Source organism: Phaseolus vulgaris, chromosome 7 (assembly GCF_051622355.1).
Source record: "Phaseolus vulgaris cultivar YP4 chromosome 7, ASM5162235v1, whole genome shotgun sequence".
In the NCBI taxonomy this organism is placed as follows: Eukaryota; Viridiplantae; Streptophyta; class Magnoliopsida; order Fabales; family Fabaceae; genus Phaseolus; species Phaseolus vulgaris.
This window is the reverse complement of record NC_143504.1, coordinates 46045988-46065288: the sequence shown is the minus strand read 5'-3', so window position 1 is coordinate 46065288 and position 19301 is coordinate 46045988. Positions and strand designations below refer to the sequence as shown.

At 34.0% G+C, this 19301-nt stretch overlaps 3 protein-coding genes across 3 annotated transcripts; all 3 read left to right on the top strand.

Moving 5' to 3' along the window:
* The first annotated feature begins 788 nt into the window (after positions 1-788).
* LOC137828989 (26S proteasome regulatory subunit 4 homolog A) lies at positions 789-6674 on the top strand. The gene is made up of 6 exons (XM_068635789.2): positions 789-1376; positions 2052-2297; positions 3781-3950; positions 4069-4285; positions 4738-4878; positions 6398-6674. Exons 1-6 carry the CDS (start codon positions 903-905, stop codon positions 6479-6481), a joined length of 1332 nt encoding a protein of 443 aa, XP_068491890.1. The 5' UTR covers positions 789-902; the 3' UTR covers positions 6482-6674.
* A 1685-nt stretch (positions 6675-8359) lies between these two features.
* On the top strand, positions 8360-10331 carry LOC137829324 (uncharacterized). Its single transcript, XM_068636133.2, has 2 exons — positions 8360-9087; positions 9490-10331. Exons 1-2 carry the CDS (start codon positions 8485-8487, stop codon positions 10324-10326), a joined length of 1440 nt encoding a protein of 479 aa, XP_068492234.1. The 5' UTR covers positions 8360-8484; the 3' UTR covers positions 10327-10331.
* Positions 10332-15458: 5127 nt separating this feature from the next.
* LOC137828987 (HIT-type Zinc finger family protein) lies at positions 15459-17856 on the top strand. Its single transcript, XM_090305247.1, has 8 exons — positions 15459-15641; positions 15804-15900; positions 15993-16024; positions 16325-16369; positions 16993-17067; positions 17175-17263; positions 17394-17444; positions 17548-17856. Exons 2-8 carry the CDS (start codon positions 15827-15829, stop codon positions 17569-17571), a joined length of 390 nt encoding a protein of 129 aa, XP_090161373.1. The 5' UTR covers positions 15459-15641; positions 15804-15826; the 3' UTR covers positions 17572-17856.
* The last annotated feature ends 1445 nt before the right edge of the window (positions 17857-19301 follow it).

The following is a 19301-nucleotide window of genomic DNA, read 5'->3' as shown; positions in this document are numbered from 1 at the left end:
TCTTCTGTAACTTTACTCCTTTCTTTCTAGTGCTATCTTCTCATCTGTTCTTGGATATGTTCATTCATCTGAAGTATGGAAAATATGTGTGTTTTTCATCATACATTCAATCATATCAAATTCTTGTTCATTCTTTTTCTTCCATTGGAGAGATATCCAATATCTGTTAAAGAACATTTGGTCTTTACTTTTTAATATAATTCTGTTTTTGTTTTTGTTGAAAGCACCATTGAAGAGGTTGAGGGTTTAATTGTTACTCAAGAATTGTGTGTCAAGAAATATAAAAAAGAAAGAATCAAGTTCTTTCTCTCTTGTTTTCCCCAAATTTCATCTATTCCTTTTGCACCCATTCTTGATCAAAAACTCAAGTACAACAATTTCTTTAGCTATTGTATGTTAACAATTTTCGACATCTCTGCAAGATTTTTGTATTTTTTATCTAATAAAATGGAAGATCCATCTTCTTCTTTCCCCTTTACTCCATAAAATATGTTTAAGGTCAATAAACAGAAGACAAAAAGAATAATAATAATATGGGCATAACAAATAATTTTATAAATGAAAAAGACAACGAGTTCTTGGGAAAGGTTCTTCGCTAATTTCAACATACGATTCATATTAAACTTATATTCATTTCATTTTTAAAAATATATTTGATTTAAGTAAAATGATAAAAAATATTTTTAATCTATATATTAAATTAGTTATCGGGTATAAATATATAAAATAGATTGTTATTATTATTATTATTATTATTTTTATTATTATTGAGCTAACTAAATAGTGTATATCTTAGAGTAGTGTATTACATCACACGATTTTGAGGTTATTTTTTGGTAACTCCGAGTGAACCCTCGTTGTGGTTTGTGTACGCCTTCTTCGACTTTTGAATTTTGGAATCTATGGGTCAGGGAACTCCGGGCGGCATGAACCGGCAGGGCGACCGGAAGCCTGATGGCGGCGACAAGAAGGAGAAGAAGTTTGAGCCGGCGGCGCCGCCAACCCGCGTCGGGCGGAAACAGCGGAAGCAGAAGGGTCCGGAGGCGGCGGCGCGTCTGCCGACGGTGACTCCGGTGACGAAGTGCAAGCTGAGGCTACTGAAGCTTGAGCGAATCAAGGATTACCTGTTGATGGAGGAGGAGTTCGTGGCGAATCAGGAGCGCCTCAAGCCTCAGGAGGAGAAGGCCGAGGAAGACAGATCCAAGGTCGACGATCTTCGAGGCTCTCCCATGAGCGTCGGAAATCTCGAAGAACTCATCGACGAGAACCACGCCATTGTTTCCTCCTCCGTTGGCCCGGAGTACTACGTCGGAATCTTGTCTTTCGTCGATAAGGATCAGTTGGAGCCTGGTTGCGCTATTTTGATGCATAATAAGGTTATTTTACTCGCTTTACGCTTTTTTGGTTCAATTATAGAAATGAAATGTGTGAAATTATTGGAAATTGCTCGTTGCCTAGGGTTTGACTTTGAGATCGATAAGAATCACTTGTTCGTCTGCTTGTGTGAAGCTTATAACAATTTTTTTTGTATGAAGTTTTTATATCCAGGCGAGGTTTTGTGGAAATTGCAGACAAAAGTGGCTTATGTGGCCACAATTGCGGTCACTGAGATCCCAAACACCTCAATTTTGTAGCCAAGATTGCAGTCGTGGACTTTTCTTAGGTTATTTCAATGGATTTTAACTAGGGGGTCATGGAATATGTATCCTTAGATTGTTAAAGTTATTGTGTGTGTGTGTGTGTTTGAGGTTGTTGACAGTAGGATGTTGGAGTACATAGTTTGTGAATAGGAGTCATGGTAAATTGTCTAATAATATTTACACAATGTATAATTAAAGAATTAGTCCTATCTTTTTGGAAGTAACAAGCTTAATGTGTGTGATTTGGGAGCATCTGAAGCTGATAAGAGAGAAGGAAAAGTTTGTGGTTGAAATATTCTTCTGAAGCATAACGTGATCTTTGATTTTGACATGATTATTGTTTTTTAATTGAATTGGTCATGTGCTTGGAGTGGTTCAGGTGGTTTAATGATTTTGTATTTTTTTTATCAGGTTCTTTCTGTTGTTGGGCTTCTTCAAGATGAAGTTGATCCGATGGTCTCTGTCATGAAGGTTGAGAAGGCTCCTCTGGAATCTTATGCTGACATTGGTGGTTTAGACGCCCAGATACAGGAAATTAAGGAAGCAGTTGAGCTACCCCTGACACATCCTGAACTATATGAAGACATTGGTATTAAGCCTCCTAAGGGGGTCATATTATACGGAGAACCAGGAACTGGGAAGACCTTGCTTGCAAAGGTTTGTGTTAATTTTTGCTTCGTATAGGGCTTTTTTAATGGAGTTTCGGCATTTTTTTTTCTCCTTTTTACTACCTTTATATTTAAGTGGTGTTTTGATTTAAGGAATGTTTTGACACTCTTGGGAAAGTGACATGCAAATAAAAGTTTCCCATGTTTGGTAGAAGAGAATAAAAATATTTGCTAGACAAAAAAGGTTATTGGGAATGTTAATATGTCAATAAATGGAAATAAAACTTTCCTGTGATAAAGTTACTAAACTTTCTCATAGTAATTGGTAATAAACATACTATTCCCAGAAAAGTTCAATAATAATAAAATATATTTTACAAATTTTCCTGGGAATCCTTTTTCTGGGAATTCATTCACAGGAAACTGATTTAGTGGGGAATAAAAGATTCACAGTACTAAATGCTTCCTTAAGCTGAAATGCTGAGAATTCTTCATGATAAGTTAATACTATGTAGTTTTGAATACTTTGCTCTAATGTATGTGGACAAAAAGAGATTTCGTCTGATTGTCTTGTTTGTACTGTGTGAAAATCATTGTCTGTGTTTGCCTTGTTTATAATGGTACTTTCAGGAATTCTCTTGTTGTTTCCTAGCTATTTGTCTGTGGCTTTGATGAACACCAGTAGGAAAAAGAGAATGCAAACACAGTTTCTGATGTTCATTGTATTCTTGGAATTCAGAAAACCAGACAGTTGTAACTTGTAAGTCTCCTACCAGAGCCAGTCTCCTGTTAGAGACTATTCACTGCTACTAAAACCTAGTACTCCCCACCTGCCTTCTGCACTCCCCTTTTCTTCCCTATAATGATGACTAGTTCAGCTGAATAGCAGGTTTATCCCTCACATGAACCCAGCCACCCTCCTAGAATATACCTTCTATATGGGTGGTAATTTTGGACCTAGGCTAACAATTTGTCTTCCTCTAAATCCCTTATGTCCAGGCCAAGATTCCTGTCATACTTTGCAGGAGTTACTGAATGACACAAGTAAATGGTTATTGGATGTCACAATGAAAGCTTCTGTGTTGGATTTGAAATACCGGCATGCACAGCTGACACTGTTAAGCATGACTCATGCTACAAGGTGTTTTAATACGTATTCACTTATGCTACAAGGTGTTTTACTTCGTATTCACCATGCTACAAGGTGTTTTTGAGTGTGTTGATCACCATAGGTTTTAAAGGCGTATGCAAAATCCCAGGTCAAAGTTGTTTAATCTTTCTGATTGGTAGACAATACTGTAATATTGTATTAGAATTTTATAGCTCTTTTAAGAATGAATAGAACTATTTGTATGGAAAATAAGCAACTGACAAGTTACTTTTATCAATAATCCTTGAGTGTATATATTCTTCGATCTTTTAAAATAATACTTGACCTATGCAGTTACAAGCATTACTGACCTGTGTCTTCTAATGCATGATTGCCTGTAATGCTATTGCTTTTAATAAGACACTGCCTTTTGTTTATTCAGGCTGTGGCAAACTCAACATCGGCTACATTCTTACGTGTTGTTGGTAGTGAATTGATACAAAAATACTTGGGAGATGGCCCAAAACTTGTGAGGGAACTTTTCAGAGTTGCTGATGATCTTTCTCCTTCCATTGTATTCATTGATGAAATTGATGCTGTTGGTACAAAAAGGTAATTTAAACCCCAACTTTAACTGTCATGAAGTCGAAGAGTGATGTATTGTATAGGATTCTTTTCCTATGATTCTTTTCCTATATTCACGAGCTTACCTATAAACACGTTTTTACAGGTATGATGCTCACTCAGGTGGAGAACGTGAAATCCAAAGGACCATGTTAGAGTTGCTGAACCAGTTAGATGGTTTTGATTCAAGAGGAGATGTAAAAGTGATTCTGGCAACCAATAGAATTGAAAGTCTTGATCCAGCTTTGCTACGACCTGGTCGAATTGACAGAAAGATAGAATTTCCTCTTCCAGATATCAAAACTAGGAGACGTATTTTCCAGGTAGGCATGATTAATTTTGTGAGGCAATACACATACCGTGTTTTTGGTAATGCTTTATGGCCTGGTTCATTTGTGCTCTTTTTTTTAATTACAACACATGTTTCAAAAATCATAATAATAGTGTCACTTTTTGAAAAAGTAAAAATTTAAAGAATTCTTTTTCCTTTTTTGCATGAGCTAAATATGTAAATTGTTTTGGAACAAATAAATTATGAGAAACAATGCTATATTGCAAAATTACCTTTTTAAAGCTTAAACAAATGGCCAATCATGGGAAATAAAATAATATTTTTTCTTAAATGTCTCTTAGGAAGCTGTTAAAAAAAACAATTATTTTCCTAAATAAACTAACCCAAATTCACGCAATGTTGTTTCTTTGGATTCTATGTTATATCTTGATATGCATGCTCTGGTCAACCATACACCTAAAGTTTTCATACTTTTAAATTAAGATACACACATCGAGGATGACATTAGCTGATGATGTCAACTTGGAAGAATTTGTTATGACTAAAGATGAATTCTCTGGAGCTGATATAAAGGCAATATGTACTGAAGCTGGTTTACTTGCTCTGCGAGAACGCCGAATGAAGGTAAGAAATCTCATTGTTTCTCTATTGTTTATGATACAAAAATAGTCTTCATTGTTGTTTGGAAGTTGCTAGTTTTTGCAAGCTCATTTTGATAAGGCCTAAATATTAAGCCAAGTAAAACTATTGCTTTGGTGGATTTCTCCAAAAGTTACAATGCTTGGAATCTTTCCGAGGAAATGTAAAATAATATCCCTCAACTCTATCTCAATGAATGTAGACAGAATGTATAGGATTGAGAAGAATGATGTTCCTACATACAGAGTTGGTTTTGTGTGGATATTTGTTGTGGCTTTATCAATCAATTCTTTTATATTAGGAAATGTAATGACATCCTTTAATGGTGTAGTACAAGAGAAAGCGAAAGTAGAAATAAGTTAGAAAAAGAAGAGAAAAGAATACGTAACTATCCTAAACTCTATTTTTGCAAATTTAGATTCCTTGAACTTTCTTTTACTATTGTTATAATAAACCCTTCTACTAACTTGTTAAGTTACTAATGATAAACAGAACTGAACCTTTTAGTTCTATAACTTGGGATTAAGTTACTAATGATAAACAAAATTGAACCTTCTAGTTTCTTTTTATTAGGGAAAAGAGTAAACAATCATCTTTAAGTTTATGCCTTGCAAATAGACTTCTTGAGATTTTTGCAGTTTATATCCATTAGTTTTTTTAATCTATTACTTTAAACTATTATTTTAAGTTAATAATAGTAGGAGTTTATGGATTAATTGGGATGAAATGAAATTTGAGTGTGCCTTTCTTTAAAAGGCACAAAGATTTTTCCACCTCATTTATTTTAAACAAGGTAAGAGTAATTGGAGTTCCTTGCATACTTTTTTCAACCTTTCCCAGCAAACAACTGACAGTAGATATTACAGTTCCTACTACTTTCCTTTACAAGTGTTTTAGTGAATGAAATCAATCAGTTTTCACATAATATTTGAACAGAAGAAATAATCAAGTGCAAAACAAGTAATGTAAAATAATAAATTATGTTAGCAAATTGTTTTCATTTATAATTAATGGAGTTTCTTGCATACTTTTTCCACCTCTCCTTGCCTTGCAACAACTGAAAGTAGATATTAGAGTTCCAACTATTTTCCTTTCAAGTACGTTTTAGTTGAAATCCTATCATTTTAGTCATAAGTTTTGAACTGAAGGAATATGCAGGTACAAGATAGTTAACGGACATTAATTTAGCAAATTTTTTTAATTTATATATTGTGGAAGTATTCCTTGTTTTGTTACCTCTTTAATCAGTGTCGACAGAAAGATGCTGCGTTTTGATTCCAGTGGTGGTCACTGATAAGTCATAAGTTAGTAAGATGACGAGCATACACTAGGACTTGGGTCAAATTTTGTATGCTATTGAAGTAAATAATATCTTTACCTATCAAAGTTTTTCATTTGTTTGTATTCTCTTTGGTTTGTATTATATATCTATAAATCATTTGAAGTTTTCTCTCCCCAATTTATGATATATTCCTACTAATGCTTTTTCTGTTGTCTTGTTTAGGTGACTCATGCTGACTTTAAGAAGGCCAAGGATAAAGTGATGTTTAAGAAGAAAGAAGGGGTGCCTGAAGGGCTGTATATGTGAAATAGTTCCTCTAGTATCCCCAGTCCTCTTGTCCTTTTTTTTAATGTATTAATCACGCGAACAAATTTCAATTCATTTGTATTATGCGAACAAATGTCATTTATATTTTGGGGGCTTTGAATCTCAAACTATGACTGATTTTAATTCAATATATAGTTCTCTTCCAATTTCATTGATTTTGGAAATTGATCCATATTCTGTTTAGTCATGTTAAAGATGAGCGTGCTTATAGAGAAACTTCTCACTGCTGTTGAATTATATAGCTTGATTGATGAGAAACTGGTGTTTGAACTTTTGAAGGGACAATCGGATCGTAATTTTCAGAAATTTACAGCTTTTGAGAGTTCAATTTAATTTGGATTACTTGTTTTAAATTAGTCTCGTAACGGATTAATTCTTTTAGCTTTAGGGGCATTCATAGTACCTACCACCATTAACGTGGCATTGCTGTTAACCTCCCCCAAATCTACATTCTGTTTGAGTTTTTTTCTCACTGCGATGAAGATGACGCTTGTGAGATATACTACTCCTGTTCAAATCTAGCAGTATTAGTTATCACAATCTTATTTCTTTAGCGAAATGTATTGGCTGTATAGTTTTTTTTTTTATAAAAGGATACACATACATGTTAGCCTCTTTAAGACAACAATTTCCCATATGGCTATCATTCAGGGCAATTCTTTCTCTCTATCTCTAAAGAACTATTTCTTGTGGTTATGCAGTTTTCTTCCTTTTCTTTACTCAGAGACCTAGCGGAGTGTGTGACTCAAACCCATAACTAAAAGCATCGTCCCCATAAATAACCGAAGGATATCCCAGCAATATAATCAGGGGTGACAAATCCTGTGACTTCCACGGTCATAGCAATGGTCAAGACTCAACATAATCAACGATCTGCTCCTTAAGAACAAGGTTATGAATTATAATATACATTTTTTCTATAAAAATTGAACAAATTTAATTGAGGCTTACTTAATTTGTAAAACTTTTTTTGACTTGAAATGAACCAACTTACTACTGTGAAAAAATGGGTATTTCTACACGTACTTTATAAAAATCAACACACATTCTCTTTACTTTTGGAAAGGAAATTCTGGAAACATTTCAAGATATTTTTTTTGTTTGTGCGAAGGGGTGCGTCTTAACTTTTGTAGGGTTGTATACTCTGAGGTTCACAAAAGTTCTCATATCTTTGTGCAAAGAGCTGGATTTTTAATGCTGAGAGCAGGATTTGATCATGAGAAATTTGGCAAGGACAATGAGGAAAATACATTTGTCTATGCTGGCGGGGGGTATTCCATGTTTATAAACCGGCACCTCCATGAGTGGGCGAAATGACAAACCTCTCTTTGAACCAAATAACGAAATTGAAAAAAAGTTAAATACAACATAAAAAACTTTGACAAAGATGAAACCAGAAATTATTGGTCATGATATTTGGGACATTGAAATCCTTGGTCTTCAACCAAGTTCAATTGTCAACAATCGAACCAGTCGTTGGAGCATAGTTCGGCAAACCCACACACAAGTCGTACATACCGTTTTTGACCATCAATGTCTTAGTACAACATGACCTTGCTTCCATCCCTTCACACACAATTCCACCCTAAAAGTCCTATATACGTGCCCTTGTTTACCATCGATCTCCAAAATGCAAAGTAAAGCCCTTTGATTGGATAATAAACATTCGCGGAAGATAAAAAAAGATCCAAGTATGAACATTAGCTGATTTGCTAACAAAATACCTTGACTAGCTATGTTTAATCTTCTGCAATATTAATGTTTGGTGAGTTCAAGTCTTTCCATTGACTGACTGGTAGCATATAGTGTCAACGTTGGAGACTATTTCCTATTTTGTGTCTTGTCTCATGTCTCATGTTTCATGGATTGTATACTGGGTTGTTGTTTAGTCTTCTGTGTGATACATCTCTACCTTCTATATATATCAACCAATTCTTTGGCTTTCCTAAGAAAGATATTTCATTTGGTTACCCTTTCTAATAATGGAGGTGAAGGCAACTCCAAATCTAGAGGATCACACAATAACAACACTCTATGAAGCATCACTAAATGGTTGTGTAAGTACCCTAAACACCCTGATCCAAAGGAACCCTCTAATTCTGTATAGAGTTTCACTCTCTCCCTTCAGTGAAACCCCATTACATATAGCCTCTTTGCTTGGACATTTGGAATTCTGTGAGGCTCTTGTCAAAAGAAAACCCAGTTTAGTAAGTGAAGCTGACTCCGAAGGACGTGTCCCTCTTCATCTAGCTTGTGCTGAAGGGCACACTAAGGTTGTGAAATCACTTTTACTGACAAACCCTGATGTTTGCTATGCTGTGGACAAAGATGACATGCTTCCTCTCCACTTGGCTGCAATTAGAGGACGCCTAGGAGCTATTCAGGAGTTGACCAGAGCCAGACCAGACTCCATTCATCGTATCACTGATGATGGTTCTGTTTTGCACTTGTGTGTTAGGTATAATCATTTGGAGGCCTTGAAATTCTTTGTGCAATCAGCAACAATGAACCAACAGTTCCTGCTTGCCAAAGATAAGAAGGGTAACACGGTTCTGCATTTAGCACTGAAGCTCAAACAAATTAAGGTACTATTTAGTATCTAAAGCGTCTTAGATAGATAGTTAATTAACCACATATCTCTGCGTTAATTCATGAATTAAACCCAAAAGCTCATTAAAATAAGTTAAAAAAACTTACCAAATTTTATATTTTGTTTTCTTTCAATAGATATCATTTAGTATGTTGTGTTCATGCATCATTTTCCTTTCATAGTAGTGACTCTCCCAAATTATTATCTCATTAGCATTTCCAATTATGTAAGATTGTAGACTTCTTGCGTCATCAATAACTGCACGAGCTTAAGGAATTTAAGTGAAGCATGATTTGAGATTACAAATACTATATCTCCTATTGTTGATACTGCATGTCATCATTATGCTGAGAAAACAAATTAAACAATAGTAATTCGTTTTTATATAATTTTGTAGACCATAAAATACTTACTTACGCTACCAGAAATGAGAACAGCAGCTAGAGATTTAAACGAGGTAGGTTTAACAAATTTTGAGGTTTTGGAGCGTGGTCCAAGTGATTTCATAACCCTAAAAATGGAAGACATGCTAACTGAAGATGGAGTTCAAAGCATCACGGCACAACAAGGGTCATCATCATCATCACCACGCATTATCCCTACTCAACAACCACAAGAATCCAAGAGAATGAAACTCTGGGAAACCCTATGGTTTAGGTACCTGCAATACCGACCTAATTGGATAGAAGAAAAACGTGGGAGTTTGATGGTAGTGGCCACTGTAATCGCCACCATGACTTTTCAGTCAGTAATAACTCCACCGGGTGGGGTCTGGCAAGAAGACACATTCTCTGGTGGACTCAATTGCAGTTCTTATGGCATATGTAAAGCAGGCACTGCAATTTTGGCTTATGATTTGACACAAGAAGGGTTTGTAACATTCGCGACCTTCAACACTATCTCATTCTTTTCTTCTCTTTGTGTGGTGGTGATGCTCGTTAGTGGCCTTCGGCTTGACAACAAGCCCATGATGTGGATGTTGATCGCTGCGTTGTTCTTGGCACTCACTTCAATGAGTCACACCTACGTTTCGGCGCAGCGATTGGTGACACCCCATCACCTTGCTCACAAAGTTGATACCATGAACATGTCTTTGTCTGCTATTTGGATAATCATAACTGTTCTTGTGCTTTTGTTTCACGTGCTTCATTTGCTCATCTTCTGTGCAAAGAAGTTTCAAGTGAAGCTGCTATGTAGCTCAAACCAGTTACCAGTGTTCAGTGGATCAGATTGATGAATGAATTTCATAATTCAAATTTAAATTAATTACATGCGTTTGATTGAACTGATTCACATCACTTTGAAATACATTTGGAAAGAATGTATAGAAATTAGAGGTGGCTATAAGCATCTTAAATATATTTCAGAGATAAAAACTATTATAACGAATATTTCTAAATTCATCATTATCTATATCAAAATTTACAAGACTTTCAATATTCTCAAACAAAATATTAGAAACAAGTTGTGTCTACGATTTATTTTAAACAAAATATTATACGATTTATTTTAAAGTGCTATAAAAAATATTTATAACTAATTTTCTTTTTCTTTATAATTAGATTAATGAAGTTTACAGTTCCAAATTCACTAATAAAGGAATAAAATAAAAAACTGAATCAATAACTCTTTTTCTTTATCATAATCGAATGAGTGTTCGAGAACTAATCAATAATCTAAATAAATTTTTAGACCAATAAATATTTAACTCTCAAAAATCTCAAATAAAAAGCCTCGTAGTCATTACTCTTAACATGGTACCCTTAACAAATCTCTTTTCTGGAAGACCAATTCAAAAAAAAAAAAAAAATAGCAAAGAAAAACTTACTCAAAAATCAACTTTCAATGTTCTATTTTTTATTAAAATTGTTGGGTTACGGGCCTTGGGTCCACCCTTGATCATTTAGGTAAGAGACTGATGTAAATGAATAATGTAAAAGAAATAACATAAGAAGGAAATTTGGATTTATTAGCATTAACCAGACTGTAAAAAGATAATCATAACGACAGACACAAGGATAAAACTGACTTCATATATACTAGGTAAAACCTCATAGATAGAGTAAGCCGTGATGGATTTGCTTGTTTCAGGACATGTGGCCCAATCAAAATCACTAAAACACCGAAGTTGAAGAGTATTGGTGCAAGGTAGATACATGCCATCTCCAGGATTGCCTTTGAGATAACGTAGAAGTCGAGAAATAGCTTGCTGGTGGAGTGTAGTAGCAATAAAGATAAATTGGCTAAGGTTGTTGACTCTAAAGGCAATGTCAAGTCAAGTGTTGGTCAAGTAGACGAGTCTCCCAATTAGTCTTTTGTATGTAGAAGTTGTTAGAATGGATGACTTTAAACTAGAGGGGGGGGGGGGGGTGAATGGTTTAAAGAGGGATTTCGAAAACTTTTAAGTCAAGAATGAAATTATCTCAAGAAACAATTGATAAGGAATCCAATTTGCCAAAACAATAAGCAAAAACAACAGCACCAGAAAAACAATCGGTTGTTTATACCAATTTACAAATATCAAAACTGAATTTAAAGAGTTAAGGATAGAGAGAATGCACACAGATGTTTATACTGGTTCACTCTAAACCCAGAGCTACATCCAGTCTTCTCAGAAACCACTGAGGAAATCCACTAAGCAATCAAACCTAGATTACTTACAACACAACCAAGAAAGTGACATTGATCCCCTCAAGACACACACTTCTCTTGGCCAACACACCAACACTAAGAATGTTGATCTTGATCCCCTCAAGAACACACAACACTTCTTAGCAAACACACAGAAGATACTTGTTCAACAGATACAAGGATTACACTTGTTACAGAAGTAAATCTAAAATCAATACAAGCAAAAATCCTATCTCACACTCTTTGATCAATCTTAATCTCTAAGCAATCTCAACTCTTTGAAAATTAGAATCTTGTTGTTCTAAAAAGATTGTTATTTCTCAAATTTGTTTTACTGAATTATTCAAAGATGTTTGTTATCAAATCTTAACAAACTTATTCATTGCATTTAAAGATTGGTCAAAGCATTAAAGACTGGAGTGTAATCAGTTAGAATAATTTAAAGCTCAGCCAAAACAAAAACCATTTTTTTGTTATGGTACCAAAACAAACAATCGGTTGTTTCCTCGAATCAATCAGTTGTTTTGGTTTTAACAGCTCAACCATTTGAAAAACAGTTTTCAATTTTTTTTCAAAACACCTAAGTATAAAATAATCGGTTGTTTTGACAAAACAATCGGTTGTTTTGACAAAACAATCGGTTGTTTTTCACTTAGTTTGAAAAACACTTTTCTTTTAAAAGATTGAGAATGCTTATGCTTTGGATTCAATCAAGAGTGGATTACAAAACTCAAATTACCCCAGATCCTATCTAAGACAGCTCAGCAACAACAAACACAACCAAGCCTTCAACATCCTTCAAAGGGTTTGGATTCTTCAAAGCTTGAACGCCACTTGGTTCAACAGGAGTGTCTTTGGGATTGAGTTTGGTTCCTTCAGAGGAGGAGAGTCGCGAGGAATGCGTCATAAGAGTGGGCATGGGTGATGAGTCTAGCATTCCAATTTCATGGAGTAGATCAAGATTATATTTGCATTGACTTAGGTGTAGACTAGCACTGTTGCGAGTCACTTCAAGTCCTAAGAATTAAGTAAGGTTTCCCAGGTTTTTGATTTTGAAGTGATGATCCAATGAAGCAGTAATAGCAGTGGTTCCTCATTGTCATCACTCATGAGTACCAAGTCATCAACATAAACAAGGATTACAAGTAGTTTGGTGCCATTGTATTTGAGGAAAAGAGAATAATCAACCGCAAACAAGATGTATTTGTTAGAGATAAGGAATATCATTGTCGACTAGTTTGGCGAAGTCCATAAAGTAAATGTTGAAGTTTGCATACATGTTGGAGAAAGGGTAGAGAGAGGCCAGAAGGAGGATGCGTATAAACTTCCCCGAGAAGATCACCATGAAAGAATGCATTGTTTACATCAAGTTGTTTCAAGATCCAATTTTGTGATGTTGTAATAGCAAGTAAAAGCCTTAAGGTGGTGAGTTTCGCTACTGAAGCGAAAGTGATGCGGACCTGAGAGATAGCGCACCCATTGACCAAGCCCAGTCCTCTAGAAGGATGACCATGAGCATGACCTAGGATTCAGGGCTAGGTCAGGACCCACCCCTAGCCAGTGCTTCAGAGTCCATTATTCCTCAGAGGATTACAAGGAGTAGAGCCCAAGCCATGGGAGTTGAACATCATCCAGTTTCTTTATTTTTAATTTCAAGTTGGGTCTATTTAACATAATAGGAGGGTGTATTTATCATTTTAGTTTGTGCCTAGCCATTTAGGGAAGGAATGTAGGACTAAGGGGCGACATTGACCTAGGTAAAACCCTTAGGCTGCCTAGAAGTGAACATTCACACTTACTTAACCACTTGGTTAAGTTCGTGTCCAGTGGGAATCTTCTCTAGGTCTCACACCATAATTCCTAAAATCCAAAAATCATAAACAAGTGTCACCATAAAATGTGCAATTCTAAATTCAACTCACATCAGAAAGTATCTAGAAAGTCTAAACCTTCAAGTTGGGTGAATCCTTTGGTAACTAACCGTGCCTTATATTGATGGTGCCATCAAAATTGTGTTTTACCTTGTATACTCATTTGCAACCAATAGTCTTCTTTCCTGGGGGAAGAAGAGCGATGTGTCAGGTGTTGTTAGTGAAAGAGCAGTAAGCTTAACATGCATGACCTTAATATTGCAGTTAATAAAAGGATCAAATGTTTGTGGGATAGTGTGTTAAAAACCAGAAAAAGAATTAAGGAGATACAAGGCAATAGTGACTTTAATTATATCAATCTTCTCTCGAGATAGATTGTCCTGTATGATACATTGAGTAGAAGTTAAAGTTAAAGCGCATATAAGTTGTAGAGATAATTTGGAAGTAGAAATGAGATTTAATTGGAATTCAGGCACATATAACACATCAAGAAGATAAAATTTGTTAGAGAATTTAACTAATCCAGAATAATTGCGGAAACAAATTGACTAGTTGGTAAATTAATTAAAAAGGTTGAATTTTTTTGTAATGTAAGAAAGCATAAAGAGCAATGCATACACGATCAGTGACACTAGAATCAATTATCCAAGAATTTGTAATATTAGGTGTGGAAGGAAGAAACTTACCTATTGGAGACGATTAATTTGGTTTTGTTGCATCTATAAAGAAGGTGTCAACTTGATTTATCTGAGCTTGAGAAGGAGGACCACGAGGATTGTTTTGTCTCAATATATCTGTCAAAAACTGACATTGTTGAGATGTGAGGCGAAAATCCTATTCTTTAAAAAAATGCTTAAGAAAAACATCATAAGTAGTAATAAAATCTTTAAAAATAATTAGATTAATTTATATTTAAAATATTTCTTAGGTAAATAAGTCAAGTGATTTCACAAATAGAAAGTAGTGAAGATTCTAATCATATCTTAATGAACATTTTAATTATTTATTTATTTTTCATATTTTTGACATTAATGTTTTATAATGCTAATTTTACCTCTTATTTTCAAAATTTTGTCATCTTGCCCTTATGAAGGACACATTTCATGTATTGCTTCACCAACCGTGTTCGCTTAATCATCATCCATTATCGATTAACTAATTAAAACGATGTCCATTAACAAAATTAAGCTTAAATAAACAATATTAATATTGGGAATACATTGATAGATATTAAATACTTTAGAAATCACCTATACATATAATTTCATTATTTTATATACTATTAAGAAAAAGTAATACTCGTAACAAAATTGATGGACATTGAATACTTTAAAAAATATTTATATAATTTTATTACTTCCAAAACTATTAATATAAAAGATGGTGATATATTAATACCATAAACATAAACAGTAAAAACATACACCTTATATTAGAAATAAATTAATATTTTAACTTTTTTTTAATTTAAAATATTATTATATTATTATAAAGAGGTATGAAGTGTATCTTAGTTACTATTTGTGGTATCAAGCAAAAGTTTTTTTAATATTTAAAAAGAAAAAAGTTTTTTTGAATGTGTTTTCACTGTATACCGTCTCAAAATATCATGACTGTATAAAAAAAAATATAAAAAAGGTAATTCTTAAAAGCTAAATCAGTTATATATTCGAATTTCGAAATGGTGATCATGATATTTTACTTAATTTTATATTCATAACAAAATATTAATATTTATAATAAATAAATTTTAAAAAAATAAGAAAATGTTCTTAATGAAAATATAGACAAAATACAAAATATTAAAATAATTTTTAAAATTAAAAAATTTAAAATATTAATATTTATGGAGTGTATCGCGTTTAACAAATGTTTATTTTCCATTCGAAATCTATCCTATTGAATACAGTGGACAACATAAAGGAATTGGTGACAGGGAATAGCTGCTAAATCAAAGCATCGGGTTTTGGAGGTGTTTTGATCGAAGCGCTTTCGTCTTTGAGTTCTCTGAAACTCAGCAACCAAGCTCTTCCCAAACCAAAACCGTGTAATTATTTTATATACACCACCCGATTATCTTTCTCTTTTTTCATAGTGATGAATGAGTGATAACATCAATCTTTGCCTTTTCCATTGAAATGATCCATTCTATTTTATGGGCTTCAGTTACACATAAAGCATAAATAAACGCTTCTTTTTTCTGTTGCAGGGACCCTTTGTTTTCCCTTGAGAATGGGTCCTCGACAGTGTAAAGTCTGCAACGAAGCTCCGTCCAAGTACAAGTGTCCTTCATGCTACATACCTTAGTAAGCAAAAACTCAACTTTTACTTTCTTCCTTCGAGCTTATTGTTGTTAATTTGCTATTGAAAATTGTTGGGCTGTTGCTTCTGCTTGCAGTTGTTCACTGGGCTGTTTCAAGAAACACAAAGGTATGACCTTTAATTTATGGGCTCCTCATGTTGTCTGCATGCACGTTTCATGTTTGATGTAATGCGGGAAAAGTTCCCAAGTCAATGGAATGGAAAATATCTTATTTTATCTTCCTTTGATGCTCTAGTACTAAATGCTGACTTCCATGGTTCTTTACTATTGATTTTTATTAATCAAAATTGGGGCCTATTTAGTGTTAGCTTGTCATGCGGTACTTGTAATTCTCTCTATAACCACTGATTTTTATTCGAATTTGCTACTCGATTATAGAATTGATCATACATACTTTAATATTGCAGAATTGCCATGTGTCAAGCCGCAACCTTTATTAGAGACCATAACAAGTAAGTTTTATTCACCTCCATAACTAGTTTGGTGAGGTAGTCTCTACATAATGATTGATTTTCCTTGTCACCCGCTCCCATAGTGGATATTGGGATTTGTAGTTTTATATTGATAGGTTCGTTCATGTTATTCCATTGCATCATTTAAGATGAGGATTCTCTTTTCATTTTTTTCTTCTTATATGCTTTATCGATTGTGTATGCTGAAGTCGAGGACATCCTTGTGATGTAATGTAATGCTCATCGGACAGGTGGGGTTAGGGGAAAGGTTGAACCCATCACAAGGTCCATGCTAGGAAGCCTTGTCTTGTGGTGGAATTAGCAAGACGCTGATTCCATGATAATCTTATACCACCTTTCATATGCTGAAGTATTGTGCAAAAATTTCAGTTTTACATTTGGCAGAAGCATAAGTGGCGTGTGATATCTGCTGTTTTAGATATCTTCCTTGTAGTTTCCTGGAAATTTGTTATTCTTGGAAATGCACTACACTTTGCCGTCAAACTAAATCAATCAACAATGTTTAAGCATGGAATAAACTTCTTGTTTTTGGAAACCAGTGTCCATGTAATAAGTCATTTTCATTTTTTGTAAGCACACTAATGTTTCCTATTGTTCATCAGCCGCTGTTTCAGAATCACATGTAGTTGTTGAGGAAACAAGTGAGGTGTTGCAAAAATTCCAACTGGAGGCCATAGGTATATAAGAATGCCCAACATGCAAGATTAAAATACCAAAATTCCAGTGGTGGAACCCTGATATTGGTTAAATATTTATAATGTGTATGATTGTATTTTTGCTGCAGCCTCTTCCAGTGAGATTCGTGATTCTTTGAATGATAAAGCCCTTCAAGAACTAATTTGTCGTATTGATTCTTCCTCAAATGCAGAGGACGTAAGAACTTTCTTTTTTCCCGTCTCATATACACCACGATTTATTCACCATTACTGGTTTTTATACTCACCGAGGTGAAGTTATGGAGAAAGTTCATTAAGTTTCATTAAATTTTGTGTTTCACTGTTAGGAACTTGATAAGGCTATGGCAGAGGAGGCATTTCGCTTGCTCACTGAAAAGGTAGTGCTATATGTTGCTTCTATACAACCTTTAAATCATAGGGTTGAGTCATATTGGTTAAGTACCTGAAGCCTTGCTTATCCTTTTGTTCCATGGTTTCCAGATTTTATCAACCATCAATCCCTAACTGCAAGCACTGGTTGCTGAAAGGAGAATTTGTGATCCTTTCTTACTCTGTAAAAGAAAGCTCGAACTCTACTTACCTTTTAAGGGGAGGATTTATGTCTTATCTTCCGTTATCCAACTAGTGATGAACAAAGAAGGTTTAAGCTCAGCCTAAGGTAAGGGGCAGTCTCACTGAGCAGCAAGACTAAAGTGGAAATTTTGCAGGTTTTGGTTAATATTTCTTTTTCATTTGTACAGTTTTTCGCCGTGATTCAGTCTATAATACATGCAAATTTTGGAATCTTCATTGAGGCATTGTATTGATTTTCCTTTGGCTCCCTTGAGATCTCACCTAACGTTTCATTTAACTGGATTTGAAGTCATGGTTAATTGGTGGTTGTACTGATACATATGATACGTGAACCAAGTTGGTTATTTAATAATTGGAGATGAAGATAAAAGAACTACAAAATGCAATTACTATAACACAACAATCAGATTTAATTGTAACTTCAAACAGCAAAGCTTTAGTTAATTTTGGTAATCAATAGTTAGCTGATTGAGCTGAGATGGATTTACCAATCTCTTCTGAAGTTGCAGCGCAACCCAACACATGGACTATGAATCAGAAATTATAATGAACATATCATTAGTGCCGTCTCAGATATACTATGTTTTTCCGAAAAAAAATTGTTCTTTATAATTCTTGTGAAGAGCTTTCTAATTTTTTTCTCTCCATTAAGTACAGTGCACTACTCTTATAGCCAAGGAATATATAGGGATGCCAAAAAAAATCTGCATCCGTGTATATCTTTAAGTAAAATCTACAAAATATATATTATAAAATTCTTGGATATTTAAAGGTAACGGATTAATATTTTAATTATTATAATATCCTTATCTACGAATGTTTATTGTATGTTGATATTAAAATACAATATGTATATAATTTATATTTATCAACTTTTAAAAATTTATTTTTAAAATTTAATAATAATATTTTATATTAATTATTAGTAGTTTTGGAATACTTTTTTTATAATCACCTAATCTCTAATCTAATGGCATGTTCGTCCGAACCGTCTACGTATCCCTTGGCCTACGTGTGAGAAATAAAAGTGCGTTGAACTTCAAACATTAGATACGCAGTGAAACTTTCACGTCAATGGATCTCAGAGACCAGTGTAAGTTGTAATGCAGTTCCAAGTACGTTTAATAATTTAGTTATTTTTGCTTTAAAATCATTGTCCTGTGGCTATCTACTGAACCAAAATTTTAAACATTTAATCTTCCATATCTTCTAATTTTCTTTTTTATGTCTATCCTTTTTATCATAACTCTTGTCATAACTGTCACTATTTTTTTTCTTTTTCTTCCGAGAGGCACTAAAATAGAGTGCACGTTTTATTTCAGCAAAAAAAGTGGACGTCTATCAGGTTCAAATAAATACCAATACAAATAAATCATAATCACAAAACAAATACTAAATTTTATTATATATATAATCAATTTTAATATGAAAAAGAGTAATATTTTCTGCTAATATTTATTTTAATTTTACATTATAGCTCGCTCACGTTATAAATTTTAGAATTTGCTGTGTACACTACTCGTGTATTCATTATTGTGTTGTATTCTTGTTTGGTTTATGCATGCTTCTCCATGAAGATTTGTGCCAAGAGTCGTGAAAATGAGGGGGTATTTTCACTTGTTTTTCATTACAAATAATCACCATCCATATGCTGATGAAAT